This window comes from Oxyura jamaicensis, chromosome 6 (assembly GCF_011077185.1).
Source record: "Oxyura jamaicensis isolate SHBP4307 breed ruddy duck chromosome 6, BPBGC_Ojam_1.0, whole genome shotgun sequence".
Lineage (NCBI taxonomy): Eukaryota > Metazoa > Chordata > Aves > Anseriformes > Anatidae > Oxyura > Oxyura jamaicensis.
In genome coordinates this window covers 21742029-21757916 of record NC_048898.1, presented here as the reverse complement: position 1 = coordinate 21757916, position 15888 = coordinate 21742029, and the positions used below count along the sequence as shown (strand labels likewise).

General features: G+C 37.9%; 1 protein-coding gene and 1 long non-coding RNA gene across 3 annotated transcripts in view; both read left to right on the top strand.

Annotated features, from left to right (window-relative positions):
• The window catches only part of LOC118168751, a 6393-nt gene extending 6133 nt beyond the window's left edge, over nucleotides 1–260 (top strand). Inside the window, exon 4 of the long non-coding RNA XR_004751774.1 lies at nucleotides 35–260. This is a non-coding gene — a long non-coding RNA (uncharacterized LOC118168751). The remainder of the gene's footprint in view (nucleotides 1–34) is intronic.
• A 4636-nt stretch (nucleotides 261–4896) lies between these two features.
• Nucleotides 4897–15888, top strand: part of ADGRA1 (adhesion G protein-coupled receptor A1) — a 270862-nt gene continuing 259870 nt past the window's right edge. The window contains exon 1 of one of the 2 annotated variants that reach the window (XM_035330799.1): nucleotides 4897–5248. In XM_035330799.1, the coding sequence (XP_035186690.1) occupies nucleotides 5019–5248 (230 nt within the window). In that variant the 5' untranslated portion in view covers nucleotides 4897–5018. The remainder of the gene's footprint in view (nucleotides 5249–15888) is intronic. The other variant, XM_035330800.1, reaches the window with a different exon arrangement.

Below are 15888 nucleotides of genomic sequence, written 5' to 3'. Positions count from 1 at the left end.
CGTGATTTTTCTCTCCCTATTCTTCTGATGCAAGGCCTGCTGCTAAGTCAGCCAGAATTCTCCTGTGTGCATAGTAATTAATAACCCTACAAAGCACTGGCATGTGTACATCGACATCCAAAAATACACCTTGATAGTGCATCTTAAAGCTGCACGTGAGAGGAGGATGGCTCTCCCAAAACCTCGTGTTCTTCAGGACCTGATGTGTGGGCCTGTGGCAGCACTGTTCTGTGTCAGGAGCCTAACTTCACGCCAAGCCTCTAAAGGTACGAAGTTAAAATCCTTATTCTCCTCTGGCTGACTGTGCATGAATTCTTCTTCTGCTATTGTGCAAATAAATAAAGTGGCATTAAGAGATGAAGGGTAGAATGCTCAAAAACATGTGTCTTTAGTGTCATTTTGGAACAATTTCAGGCGGTTCTCTGTGGTGGCTGAGGGACTTGGTAACAGTTGGAGTTGCATTGGGTGATCACCAGAAATTTACACTGACGTAAATTCCCATTACAGATATGATTCCTGTTTTTACATTTTATATATATATATTTTTGGCAATAATTCTGGAGTATTCCTTGCAAAAATCTTGTCTCAGCTTTGAGAAGCAGCTTACACTGCAAGGTGGTGGTTTTATTTTCCTCCAAATAGTTATTTATTTAACTGTTGATAGTTTTGAGATAATTATTCCACTCTCCACTGGTAGTTCATCATTATTTGTGCATAACGACACAGCTACATTCTCAGTTTCTAAAAGAATTGTTCATTGGGCTCTATTCTGCTTCATAAAAATCATATATTCATTATTATTTTTTTTTACAGGAGGTCTCTAGACTACTTATTTCAATGAAAATTTTAATACTTTTTTTTTTGAAAGCTGTCACCCTGCAAGGACTGAAGTTTTGGAAAACATTTTACTTCCAGATATGATACTGTATTTATAACTAATATGATACAAAATATGAGTGGAAGGAAAACAATGCAATTATACTTGAGGGTTTCTTATAGTATCATTTCTTCATATAAAATTAATAGAGAGGTGTTTCTGATTGTGCTAATGCAGAATAGCAGAGATGGAAATCCTGTTCTGTCAATTCTTTCTAATAGAGCATTGTTCCCTATAGCACATTCACTGCTCTGATTACTGCAGCTCTGAATGACTCAGTTTCCGCATTTCCTTAAAAGATTACTCAATCTGTTAAATAGGTTCAGGACCAAGAGTCTGTTTCCGCACTCAGTTTTATCCAATTAATTCTAATGATTGGCAACAATTCTGGACAACTTTGCTTGTATTGTTTTATTATCTTTGTTTTGAGACTGTCAATGCCCTATGAGAGAACCTCATGGAAAAAGATGATCCCACCTCTAACACTGACATTTTAATTCACCATGTATGAAGCAAAAAAAAAAAAAAAATCACTGGGTTCTTTCAATGTGAATGCTGTACTATGTGCTTTTATTCATTAGGCCTTTTTCCTCTATTACCTTTCAAATAATGTCTTTTCACAGAATTCCAAGTGTCCCAGTGGAAACATGCTCTGTATCATTTTTCTCCCAGTTACTTTACCTACCCTTTTTCTAGACCATCATTGTTTTTTAAAATAATTTCATTGTAAAGGCTTACAGACGTAACATGGTGCCATGCAGATGTGGCGTAGCATAAATAGTTGTTCCTGGATTAATGGTGGTGGAATACTGGGGTGCAGGGGGAAATGGGGTGAGTCCTTGTTTCACTGCTGTCAATAAAGGGTCAATGTTCAAGGAATTAAAGGGCTGATAGTGTGCCAACTTCTGGATAAGAAATAAAACAAAAGCCCTGACGGTTTGTGGCTATTAAAGTTTCCATGGCTCTCTTCCAATACTAACATACTATTTTGAAATCCTGACAAAATTCAAATTGACTTATTTACATTCTGCTTCCCCATATTTCCTATTATTGTATAACACATTCTTGTTACTTAATTGCTGTGTAATGTCCTGTGATGCTAAGCAGGTGCTGCTGCTGCTTTGTGCTTGAGAACATGATCTAAATGTAATGTAAACCTGAAGTTTAATGCATCTCCTGTATTTCTAACCTCTGATTCATTTTTATATAATTTATCTTCATTCAGACTAATACCATTTTAGGATTATCTTCCTAAATTTATTTACATTCCTTTCGATATTTACACATTCAGCCATGGGATAAAATTCCTCTCTCAAGTATTGATGCAAGGATGTGGGGTATGCACACAATAACACACCTACTAAAACCCCTCAAGACTTTTGATGCAAGAAAAAAAAAATAATAAAAAGTAATTTTACTTCCCTGGTCTAAGAAAATTTATCCTTCACTTCCATTTTTGAATCAAACAACAAAAGCAAGAATTTAACTGTAAGGTAATTAAAATTAGAAAATGTCATGTTTCAAGCAAATGTCCAGTCATGCTTTTGTCTTCCAGGAAGTTATCTGAGCAGGACTTGGCCTTCTTCTACTCCTTAACCATTTCACAAATTTTCTTGGTTGGTTGTGTGAGCGGAAGGTGACCAGCACATACCACATTCTGTTTGTACCCATGTGTGATAATCTTGGGATAGATCTAAAAATATTTCAGAGAAATTGAAAGGCCCAAGGGCAACTGCAATTTACAGTATCCTCACTCAGTTCCTGTTTAACTGCATAGACATCTGAATTCTCCAAGTGTCTTTAACTATATACATTATAAAGTCAGAATTCTAATTTTGCACATACCAAAATCCATTTCAAGAGCTCATGCCCTATCGTATGCTATCTACTGTGTGAGCCCCCACAGGTACCCAAGTAGTAGGCATATTCTACTTGTCTAAAACTTGCAGTTTTGGAACCCAAACAGAGCAATGTTGGCTGCTTTTAAAACTGTGGTGCCACAGCCCTTTTTCTTCCCCTCTAACAAGGGAACTTGGGATTATCCTACTTTTCCAAGAAATTGAAAATTCAGTTGTTTGCATATGATGAGAGAGCTGAAATTTCATCTTCCAATGTCTGGCAGACTGGCTCACTGCTATCAATGCCGAAAGTTCTGCTATGCTGGCTGGTGCCCACTGAAGCAGTAGTGAGCTATTTAGGTACCCAGGACTCTTTTTTCAACCAGACCTCTGTTTAAACTGTGAGGTCTCAGGGCTGGAATATCATCTGTGCTTTTAAATCATACAAAAGTTACTTTTTCATATTTAAAGACAACAGTGAAGGAAGGAGTAGATGGCTGTTTCTTTATTTGTAGTAAAGCAAGAAATAAAGGAAATGTGAGATGAATGGGGAAGTGAGGAGGAAATTCTCCCTTAATTTTCATCTCTAATGTTGGGAGTAATAGCTCCTTCCCCCCCCCCCCCCCCTTTTTTTTTTTTTTTTTTTTCCTGTACGATTTGATAGATGACTTCCACACCTCTTCTTGTTCTTTAATAAAACAATATTCTTTAAGAACTTTCAGGATCAGTGATCTAGAAAAAATGTTAAAACTATGCTAGCGTGTGTTTAGGACTGAGTTTGACTGCAAAATTCCACTCCTTAGTAAGGTTAACACTGAATGAAATTCATGCTACGTTTCTATAAATAGGTATTCTCCACTTGTGCTTTCACAAGTGGAGAGAATAAGTGAGAGAATGTTTCAAAGTTGAAAAAAGTATTTGCAAATTGAAATACTATATAGGTTTTCTTTATCATAAGGAAGAACAGCATGTAACCGTTACAATGCTGAGTGGTCTCATGTAACACCATCCATTTTGCAGTCTGTCAGTAAGCCTTACACAACTTTGCTTTTAAAAATAGAAGAGCAGAGGTTGTAATATTAATGATTCTTTAAATCAACAACTGTACAGAAAAGAAGATTGTTCCTGAGAAAGTTCCTGGAATTTCACAAGAGCACTAATCCTTCTATCACTTATTAATAAACTTAGTGCCTAAAGGCTCCAATTAGATATTAAAACACAGCAATAGGAGGCATTGTAAATGGGCAAGACCCTTAGAGACTCCCCTCCCCTTAGGGACTATAATATATTTTAAAAACTAGTAACTTTAAACAGCTTTACAGCTGTGGTGGACTATAAGTAACTTTGGCCTAGATCCTGAAATGACAATGTGTGTTGTGAGTCCCCCTTGAGCAAGACAAGGCAGGGAACATGATCCTTCTGTAAAAGCCCATTAAAAATGGAAGTCCTTGTTACAAATTGGATTTTTTGTTCACTTTCAGAAGCAAACAACCAAAAAACAGGGTAGCTACCAGTTGATAGTAAACATCCACACTAAGAATTACCATTTCTATGATGTAAAATACCGTTGAGAAGCTCTGAAGCCACGGAGTACCATAAACCTACAAATCCAAGCAGAAAATCAAGCTGCTCGTTGACCTGGATGGTGGAGCAGCCCTTGACCACTAATCACTCCGCTGTTGTAGGTGGTGCCCACAGCATTATCTGAGGTGTTTGACCTGGGATAACTGTGTGGAGCCACCCCGACAGAGGTAGCTGGAGCCCCATGTTGCCTCTTGGTCTACGCTGACCTTTGTCCACAGCCTGACGCCCCTTTCCCACCCAAATAGGTGCGAGTCCCGCTTTGCGCACACATTGCTAAAGGGCAGGGCAGGCAAAACCGAGTATTTCCAGCACCGGCATCCCAACCTCCCCCTAATTTCTTCACCTCCTGACTTCCCAACTGGTGCCTGCCCTGGGTGCAGCCCCTACCCGGAGCATCTGCCCCCTTCCTCGGGGTTCTTGCCAGGCACCCGCTGAGGGGCGCAGGTAGCGGGGCGCGGGGGCGGCTCCGGCCGCCGGGGGGGGTGTCCGCGGGGTCCGCCCAGCGCCGCGGCCGCACGGGCTGCGGCAGGAAAGGAGCGGTGACTCCTCGGAGGAGGAGAAGGAGGAAGGGGGGGCTCCCTCGGAGCAGAGAGGCGCGGCGAGGCGGGGCGGGGTGGGCGCAGGAGGCGTGGAGGGGAGCGCGGCTGGAGCGCGGAGCGGCGCGGAGGGGAGCGTGCCATGCGCGGCGCGGCTGCCGGCGGCTCGCTCGCTGGCTCAGCATGCGGGGGCTCTGCCGCCGCCTCTGCCTCTGCCTGCTGGCCGCCGCGCTGGGGGGGCTCTGCGGGGGCAGCAGGAACTGCCCCGACCTCATCGTGGACCGCTGCCTCTGCGCCGCCGAGAGAGCCAAGGGGCCCGGCCGCCCGGCACTCCGCATCAAAGTGGTCTGCAGCGGGGGCGACTTGGTGGAAACTTTGCAACCCGCCGTGCTGCCCAACCGCACCGTGTCCCTGTGAGTACGGCCCCCGCTATCCCCCGCGAGAGCGCCCTGGAGGAAGGGGCGCGGGGCTTTGGGGAGCCGGCGCGCATCCCTGGGGACTGGGGGGAATCCCGCGGCGCGGCCGTGCCCGAGCGCTGCCGGAGGAGTGGATTATAATATAACCCTGGGCCGGCTTTTAAAAAGTATGTGAGCTCTTTTTTTTTTTTTTTTTACACTATATTTTTTTTTTTTTTATCTCAGTTTGAAAACTCTTGCTGGCGTTTTGGTCGAGCTGGGGAAGCTGGGTTTACCCTGATGTAAATTGTATGCTGCTCTGTGTGGTGGTTTGGAAAAATTCAGTGCTAGCTGAACTGATGGAGCTCGCTGGTGCACCTTTCTGCCGGCTACACGATGGGCGCAAACTGTCCGGGCAATAAATGAATGGTAGCGATAATGGTAAACTGCCTGTTGGAGTTGTGTGTCATTAACTGGTATTCCCTTTCTCTCTTCTAAATAAAGTTTAGAATTTGATGTCTCCTTTTTTAATAAGAGTTTGAGTACAACCATTTGAAATGACTGAATCTCCAATACCGTTCTGACTTGTCTGCTAAAAATGACTAGCACTTTGGCGTTTGATTTCTCTCTTTCCTTTTTCTTTCTTTCTTTTTTTTTTTTTTTTTTTTTTTCCTCCATGTGTTTTGGAAATAGGTTATGTTTTGTTGCCTGTTGCACACGTCTAGACTTGAATAAATGCAATGTATTGTTAGTCAATTAGTAGAACTTGTATCACCAATTATAGGTGAAAGTAATGTCCCTATAATGGACCCAAGCAGTAATAGCTCTGTGACATTTACCCTTTAGATCATGCACATATCCAACAGATCTTTTGCTGTTGAATTTAGTTCTGTTGACAATTCCTGCTGTGAACATCTCTACTGTTCACTGCATTTTCTTTAAGTCAACACTTTTAGGAGACAACTAGTAAAGATAGTAATTTATAACATCTGGGGAGCTCGTGCTTGTAAATGTACAGATGCGTTGCATATGCTTCAGTTCAATTTCAGCTATAACAGTTGAGTGACTTGATGCTGATTAGCTGTATGCTGATTATTCATCTGGGAAGGTCTTGCTTGTTAATATACAAGATATAATAACTACACTTCCTGCTAAATTTTAATAGACTGTTTTAGAATGATTTTACTACATCAGTATATCTTTTAACCTAGGTGGTAAATTCGCTGGTACTTTTGTAATTTATATAACTGGCTATATAGTTTTTGCCTCCCAAAAGGGTATTAAATGTCAACGTCTTGGACAGACACAAACTACTTTTTTTCCACTTGTTAAAGTTCTGTAGAAACTCTTAAACTCAGCATATCTTCAAAGGCTATTGTTCTTAAACATTAATTTACAGAGTTTTATTCTTTTTCTTTTTTTTTTTTTTTTTAATAAACTTTTTCTTTGACTAGGTAAGTACCAATAGATGAATTCTGCTAACTGTAAGATCAACAGAAGTATGTATTCATTGTATTGAAAAGAAATTGATCTTGAAACAGAAGTGAAGAAGTGGGAAAAGATGAACAAGAGTGGTGGTACATTTAAGTGTTAGGAGGGAGGATTTGCCCACTTACATCTGTGCTTTAGGGCACCAAAACCAAACTTGACACCTGAATATGCAAGTTTCAAGTGACAATTGTTCATACTTGTTAGAAAGATACTTTTTTACTTTTTTTTTTTTTTTTAAAAACTTACAAAAAGCCACTGATCTGATAGCTGATTAGCTGTACTTAGGTGGTATAAAACATACATACCATTTTCTCTTACTGTCTTCACTGTTTTTTTTTTCTTCCCATAAAGTAAATTTATTGCTAAGTCTTGAAGGTAAAAAGAAAAAAAAAGTTAAAATTTGAGTTAGGGATGTAATAACTTTCAGTAGTTGGAACATACAGATGACAAGTTGATTGAACGTGTCAAAGATTTTCCAGGAGAAACTGTTTTTGATGAATTAAATTACACTTGTGAGATTTGTCCAGCTGCAGAAAATAATGATAAAAAGCTCAAACACTAGTGCTCGTATATTTGTTTCTGTAGCTGCATGAAAAAAAGTGAATATTGCAGTAGACACTGCCTGTTTTTATTCAGTTTTATGGGCCCACAGAGAGAAAAAACGTTTTAACATACGGAGCATAACCTTTTGGATTGCTTTAAAAATTAAGAAATATAGAGGTGAATAAAGGAATGCATGTTCAGATGCAGTCACAATTTAATGAAACAATGTAATGAACAGTTTGGGGGATTTTTTTGGCAGATTAAATCATCTTCATATTTCTCATGTAAGGATGCTGCTTCTCAAGTGCTATTTCCTTTCGGAAGGAAAGATTGAAGGATTGAAGTCCAATTTAATTGCTCTGCGAAGATGACGGGGGGGGGAGGGGGAGGGGGGCGGCGGGGGGGGGGAGGGTACCTCTGCATCTTTTAAGTCATTAAGAGATGAAGTTGTAGGTCTGTAACTTTTCATTTACTTGCTAGGTAATGTTGCTTACCAGCAAATTTTAAGAAGTTACAATTTTTTAGTTTAATGATTTTTTTTTTTTTTTTTTCCAAATAACTGACCGTGGACCTTGGCTGAGGTTGATGATTCAGGCTCTATGGCATGTATGCACTAAAAGTATTGCTACTAAAAGTACTTCTGGAATTTGGTAGGCAATAGTTTGACTTAATATAAGCTAGTGTGAAGTCACTGAAGAAATGCTTATTCTTGACAGGTTTGGACCAATTATTTCCAGTGTATGACATGGGAAAGTATACATAGTTTCTTTGAAATCAGATGAACACTGCAGCCATTCAGTACTGTCCAAAGGCTCCCAATATTATGCATGACACTAGAAATAAAATAAAAATATAAGCTGATATATGAACTATTCCTTCCCCTTTATTTTATATTAAAAGAAAAAAACACAACAACACGAAGAACCTTATTACTGTTTTACTGTCTTTATTTAGTATTTTACTTATTTGGAGATGGGATTCAAGTGCTTGATCTGGATCAAAAGAAAAAACAACTGTAGCTCCACAAAGTATTTGCATGTATTTTGTTAAAAGTGATTCTAGCCTTTATTGATTTGCAACATAAATTTCTGCGCCTTGTGTATCAGGGTGGGGGAGGAGGAATGGAGTTCCCCTCCCCACATGAGTTGTTGTTCTCCCCCCCCCCCACCCACCATGCTCACATGAAATTATGTGAGCAGCACTCGCCACATCGCTCTCAGTAAGCATGGACATGTAGAAATGAGAAGGAAGAATCATACCCCTTCATGATAATACAGCTTTCTCAGTCTAAACTTTATGGTTAAATACATGGGACTTCTTATATTGAACCAATATTTTACAAATTATATATATATATATATATATATATATATTAATTGTGTAAATGGATCATTAGAGTATAACACCAGAGGGGGCAGAAAACAAACAAACAATCAAAAAAAAACTTGCAAGTTTTTTCTCTTCTGCATTATTGGAAATTTTAGTTGTTAAACTTTTGACTGACTTGCTGAAAATTGGGTTATACAGAATAAGACAGTAAACAATGGATTAGCCACTTGCTGATTAGCCACAGCAATGGATTAGCAGAAGTCCTACAATTTGAAATTTCAGGAATTAGTAGTTAGATTCTGAATTATTCCACAGAAATTGGACAGTATGTCTCTACGTTGATTACTGTCTGTACTTTTTTTTTCCTCTTAAGTGTTGTCAAGAAGTTTATCATTCCAGTTCTTAGAAATTCACAGTTCATTACATCTCTGGACAGAATATACTTTGGAGGTATAAATGTTGTCAGATTATAATAGTAGCATTATTCATTATTTTTTTTTGTCCTCCCTCGTAATTCAAAAGGAAGGTTAACATGTACTGAAGGGTGTTATTTTTACAAATTTTGCTTACACATGCATCTGGGTAAGCTGTTGTTTTAAACATCATTGTAGAAATGAAGAACACTTAAGGCAGTGTATGGTCATAGCAACTCATCATATATGAATCTCCCCATTTTTATATCTATGCACTTATTTTGATTGTGAATCAGAGGTTGTATCAAAGTCCTCAGATTATCAATTTCAGACGGAGGCTACATGAATCCAGTGGAAATCCATAGCCATAAAACATTCATAGATGTTTTCATCTTTAAAACCCTTCACAAATATTACCTAGTCTTCTGAAAGCAGCATTTTCCCTGCTTTTGTCTGCCCCCAAATTACTTTTATGTCACATTCATTTATGTCATATCTACTGGTATTTATTCTAACTTATTATATTACTGTATATTTTTCATGTCCAGTCTTGCCTTTTACACTTCTATATTATTTCAGTTTACCATATATCAATATGATTTATAAGCATATAATTCTATATTTTTATATTTATATTTTATGAGCATTTCACTGTAAAAAATACACTTTTTTTTTTTTGATGTCCCAAAGAGTTTAGACAATGAGCTAGCCAAAACAAACAGAGTAAACTTGAGGGAAGGATGAACAAAAAAAAATATAATTCACTAGCTTTATCTCCACATCTTAAGTCTCACTTTTTTTTTTCTTTATTAGTATGAGGTTTCACGTAGTGTTCCTTATTTCTAAGTAATTGGGTTCTTAAAGACTGTAGGCTATTTCTCATTGTAAAGATTTTCACAGACATTTTCACCTTAGTTAGCTTCCTGTGTTCACTCAAGTGGCAGGAAAAAAAACAACAAAACAAAACAAACAACAAAAAAACAGGTTTCCTGCTCCATTATTGATGTATGTATACATATTTATACATGCTTTCTCCAAAAGCTCTTTTTTTTAAAAAAAAAAAGCAGTTTGTGAAAGACATCCCTGTCATAAAGCAAATTGACACAGAAGACTTGGAAGAGCTGAGAGAAATGGTTGGGAAAGGCAAGACAAAGAGAAGAGAAAAACAGTAGAGAAAGTTTTTAGACAGAAGTCTGAATTCCCTTAATATTTCAAGGTATTTGGCTAGGGTGGCCAGAAAATACCATAACTGAAAATATTTTTCTTCATGTTATTTCTGATGAGAGGGTGGCTACACCTGAATTCTCTTGTCTATGTGTCAATAGCATGCAGTACTCTGACCACTTCCAAATTATGATTTTCTGTTGATGAAACTGATCCATTGGCATTAATGGAAATTTTAACATGAAAGGAGCACGAAAAGGTTCTTTTAATAGAACTTTACAAATAATATCCAAAATACTATAAAAACTTGTTTAACAGTTATTACATTAACTTTCTAAAGTTATATTAATCATGCTAAAATTTCTTTCCCCATTTATTAATCTGCCAATGTCATAAATTAAAAAAAGCCATGTATCCTGGTGCTTTTAAGTTCTCAAGGTAACTTTCTCTGATGAAAGCAGTTTGTGAAAGAGTGAGGTGAGAATTTTTGGAAACAGGTAAAGTTGTTTCTCCATATCAAATGTTACATTAATTGGGTAGAAACCAAGTCCTTCCTGCATACTGAGAAATTTGCAGTATCTTACACGTAGTTTAACTCCAGAGATAAAAGTAAACCAATGAGATAAACAGGAAGACAGTAATTCATGTGGAAAGGTAATAGGTATCATATATGTATATCTGATACCTATTAAGAAGTCATAAATAAAGTTGGGGTTTTATGATATCATATAATTTGTCAGTTGGTTACCTACTGAGCTTGTTTGCCATAAGCAGGAAGAGCTTTAGTATATGACACTGCCTTTCTTTTTTCAATCTCTCATTATTTTTTTTTTTTTAAGTAACCCTGATAGTCATTAAAAACTATTTAATTTTAATGATTAGAAGATATATGTACAACAGCAATTTGTTTCTGAACAATAGGTATTATCATCTGTTGCAGTGGCCAGGGAGAAGGTGATAATATGTATGTGGAATTTCCCACTATACAAAGCTGTGCAAGCTGCTGCCCTTTCAGACCAAGGTACGGTCAGCCCTTAAAATGGACTGTTCTTTAAGTTTGAGAATGTAGCAATTTTTGTTATTATTTTTATTTTAAGGAAGACATACTGAAATATTTCCTCAAAATACATTTTTCTTTCCTTGTCCACTTCCAAATACCCTGGCAGCATCATAAGAGGTGTGGTGAGGTGAAGCAAAGATGTGGGAGGGATGTGGTAGGGAGAGAGGTGAAGAAGGGAAAAAAGCTCTTACAACAGTTCTTCGTAGCCAGAAGGAAAGGCTCTGAAAAATGTTATTAAAATGAAGCTTTCATATTTATATACATTCTCCTTTTTTTCTGCATCTTTCAGAGGTTTAAAACCACAAATTTTATTTGACTGTTTGATGCTGTACAACATAAGGGTCCAGTTAACATCTGTGACTCTAGAAGCCCTTTTTTTCTGTTCCCTTCAATACAGACCCAGCAGCTTCCTGGGCAGAAGTAACCAGAGTAACAGTGCCTTACTTGGGGCCTTCTGTCATAACAAATTTTGCAGCTGTTGTATTCAGCCATACTCCATGTAATCCACCCCTACTTTCTTCGCTACTGTCTTTTGTCCTGATTTTATAATACAGAGCTGAGATCATCTGGAAGTTAAAGAGCAGTGTCTTCAGTGAGATAGAGATTTGGCTGTAATATCCAGTAGGAAACATGTGCCTGTGTCTATGTATACATGCGTGTGTATATGCACACACACGTGAAGCTTACACACTTCTCTCGTACATGAGAGTCAGAAGTTTTGCCATCTTGAATTTCACTACTTGAATAACATCTGTGCGTGTTTTTAGAAATCTCTATTTGTGCTTTTGTGATTTTGAGGAAAAACTACCTATTGATTCCTAAGCTTCCTCCTTTTCCATCTTCCTGATAGGATGTAGAAAACCATCATAGCTTTGACTGTGTACAAAAGGAGGAAAGGTTGGGTGTGTGTTTCTCTAATCAGCTGTGATTAATGCTGATCAATCACAAATCTGTTTTGTGGTTCTAGACTTCCCAAATCTCAATTGGCAAAAAATATTATATTTTAAATAAAATATATATATATATTTTCCATTTACTTTGAAAGTTGTGTAATACAGAAAAAGTTCAGGCTTGGTTTATTTTTGTGGCAACATGCCATTCTTCACCCTTCTCTTAAAATGATTTCCAACTGTGTTTTCATGTCTGGGACTGATTTGAGAGTACTCTGAAGGTACGTTTAGTCATTACGAAAACTCTGCTTTTGCTTTTTTTATTATAGTCTTACAGCCTTGTTGACAGTTTCTTTTCTGTTCTTAGTTGGATATAATCTTATCTGAACAGCACTCTGTCAAATCTATAAACTGTTCTGCCAATAAAGTAAATACACAGTGGCTTATAGCTATTACATTCATAGACCTATAAATCTGTGCAAAAACCTGAGATTTATTACTAGATCATATAGAATTCAAATTTGCTGATAGCTATGCATAAGTAAGCAAATTCTTCTAAACTTGCATTTTAAGGTTTAGGTCCTTTTGTAAGTGGCTGTCTTTTGAAATGGCTATTCGTCAAAACTCATGAAGGTATAAAGGCACTGGCATGCATTTTCAGTGTGTATACTGTGGGCTTTGTATAACACAAAATGAAGTTTAAACGATTTTCTGTGTTATTAAGGTATCATTATGGTTTTGAGTAACCTGATCAGTCAAAGCCTCCAAATTCCAAATTATGGACAATTTTGATTCTCCTAGTTTACTGAAGAATTACTGTGATTTCTTCCTTCTAATAGCAATCAAGATGATGTCTCCTCATAAAGTCCTTCTTTTTATGTTATGGCATAGATTATCCCAGAGAGTGCATTAGTGCATGTTTTATATGAAAGATTTTTAGATAAAAGTATAAACTGGGATGGTAAAGGTTTAAGTGTACTGTAACTCAAGAAAAGAAAGAACTAAATCATAGAATGGAAAATAAAGTTAAAAGTAGTAGAAATCAAATAAGGCCTGGAAATTTTGGAGAAAAGCATTGATTTAAGAAAAGAATTGAACACTTTACTTTGCAATATATTATTAGTTCCCTGGCAACTGTTACTTGGATATCTGCATTTCAAATTATCACGCATGGTATCAATTTCTGTGAGAGTGGAGGGGTGGAAGAAAAGCGTAATCTGTTTGTTTGGAACTTTCTCAATACACTGACCTTAATAGATATTTAAGAGGATGTATATTGAAATGTAAGGAAAGCGTACTCTAAAGGAATGTGCTAACAACCTGGCACAACAGGAAACTTACTAACATTAAAAAAAAAAAAAAAAAAAAAAAAACAGTCTACCAATTTTGAGGAATCAAATTTATCAGCACTCCTAAGTAACAGTATATTTTGATGTTAACATATCAGGGTAGTATTGCATGCTAAGGAAAATGCTTAATTCTCTTTGTCTTCCATGGGTCATCCTCTGTGCATGGAGCCATCTGCTAGTAGTTTCAGAGCCTTGTAATTCTGCACTTTACTTTTATTGTTACTGCTCTTACATTGATATTTCTCCCCATTTTCTTTCTCACCTCTTATTTTTTTTTTTTTTAAGCCTCACATGCATCACAAACTTTCTCTTGCTACAAATGCATCTCAAAAAATAAATGGTAATAAAAAAAACAACTGCCTCCCTCTTAGTCAGCTCTGGTTTTGGTCCTCTGACGTCCTTCATTCTTACTTTCCCATGTGTATCCATTTCTCTGCCAGCTTCCGCACTTTCACTGGTGTGTGCTGCTGCTTCCAGCTCACAGTCTCAGACACATCTCTAGTCTTTCATGACTTTCCAGTTTCTTCTAAACCCCTCCATTACATCTTCCCTCATCACCTTTGGCCCTTGACTCATTTTATTCTTTTCTTCTGAACTTGCTGAGTGAAATTGAAATGAGTGAGGATATGGGTCCTCAGAGGGATCTGACTTAAGTTCTGGAGTTCAGTGGTGCCTGGAACTGGTGCCAGGCAGATGGAGTTGATCCTATTACACAACTTTCAAACAAGAAAAATGTTTGGTTCTGCCTCCTTACAGAGTTTATCATCAGAACTGCAGTGAGTAGCATAGAGAAGTCTGAATGTTCTTGTGTCAAGCAGTGATTTTAAAGTAATCCACTGGCTGTGTTGCTAATGGTAGGAGGGAAAAGTCATGATGGCCAGGTTTGTTTCACATCCCCAGGATTGTGTAGTGTTCAGGAGGGAAGAGGAAAAGTGTAATTTCTAGTATTCGCTAGCCTTTGTGACAACATTCAAACAATATTGCAACCATCCTTCCAAAACTGTGAAATGTGTATAACACAAGTAATTACAGTGATAAAGATGAAATTTTGACATGTGCTATTAGTCTTGTTGCAGTTTTTCAGCCAAAATACTAAACTTTTCAATATGTAGGCAAATCTAAGCTTAAGGGACAGCATTCCTTTCTCCTGTGATATGGCTAGTATTATTCACATGCTAAGTTTATCATATAGCTCCATCTTAAATTAGATCAAGTTAACGAACTGTTCTCAACAATAGCTGTAGCAGCTGACAAATCTATATTAATTTTGCAAAAGCCGTGATTTCCCATCCACGCTACAGATGGGATGTGGGAAAGGTAACATGGTCAAAATGCATGAGCTTTCACTGCTCAGTAACATGTGGTTGTTCCTGCAAGTTATATTGCTGGTCATGGTCTTTACTGGGTCTGGCTGGGATGTTAACTTTCCCTGCAGCAGCCCATACAGTGCTGCACTCTGCACTTGTAGCTAGAACAGCAGTGGTATCACACTGGTGTTGTGTCTGCTGCTGAGAAGTGCTGGCACAGCATCAGGACTCTCTCTGACCCTCCTAGGGGGTGGGCAAAAAAGTGAGAAAGAAACATCACCAGGGCAGCTGACCTACACCAACCAAAGGGATATGCCATACCATATGATGTCACACTCAGCAATAAAAGGTGGAAAAAGGAAGAAGAGGGGAGGGGTGGGCTCTCGTTGTGAAAACGTCTGTCCTCCTCCCGAACACCGGCTACGTGTCTTGAGGCCCTGCTTCAAGGACGTGGTCAAGCATCGCTCATTTGTGGGAAGTAGAGAGTAATTTCTTTCCTCTGCACTTCCACATAGCCTTTACTTGTTTTGTTTTGTTATTCCCTTTCCCCCTCCCTCTTCCCCTTTCCCTTTTTTCCCTTTAGTTTAATTGTTTAATTAATAATAATATTTCCTTAATAATATTTTTTCTCTTTAATTAAATTATCCTTATCTCAACCCGTGAGTTGTTCTTTCCTTTACCTCTTCCCCTCCTCATCTGAGGAGGGGGAGTGAGAGAGCGGTTGTGGTGTTCAACTGCCTAGCACAGTAAAACCACCACATGGTCTCTGACTAGCATTGCTCTGTTAAGTCATATAAAGTCATACGAGTTAAGTAAGTCATACAAAAGAAACATGTTTTCCATTGCAATAAAACATTGCATGCTATTCTATCAGCAATGAGTGTCATCATTATAAGACTTATTTTCATGTTGGGCACACATTTTGTGAATGATATGTACCAACCTCTCACCATTAGATTTATTTATTACAAGAGAACTTGATGAGAACTTACCTCAAGCAAGATAACTATATGTAGATAGGAAGGGGTAGAGTTTTGTCATATTATGCTTTAGGTAACTCTTCAAAGTAAGATATAATGATTACTAACAGAAATTGGATTATATTGTGCTTA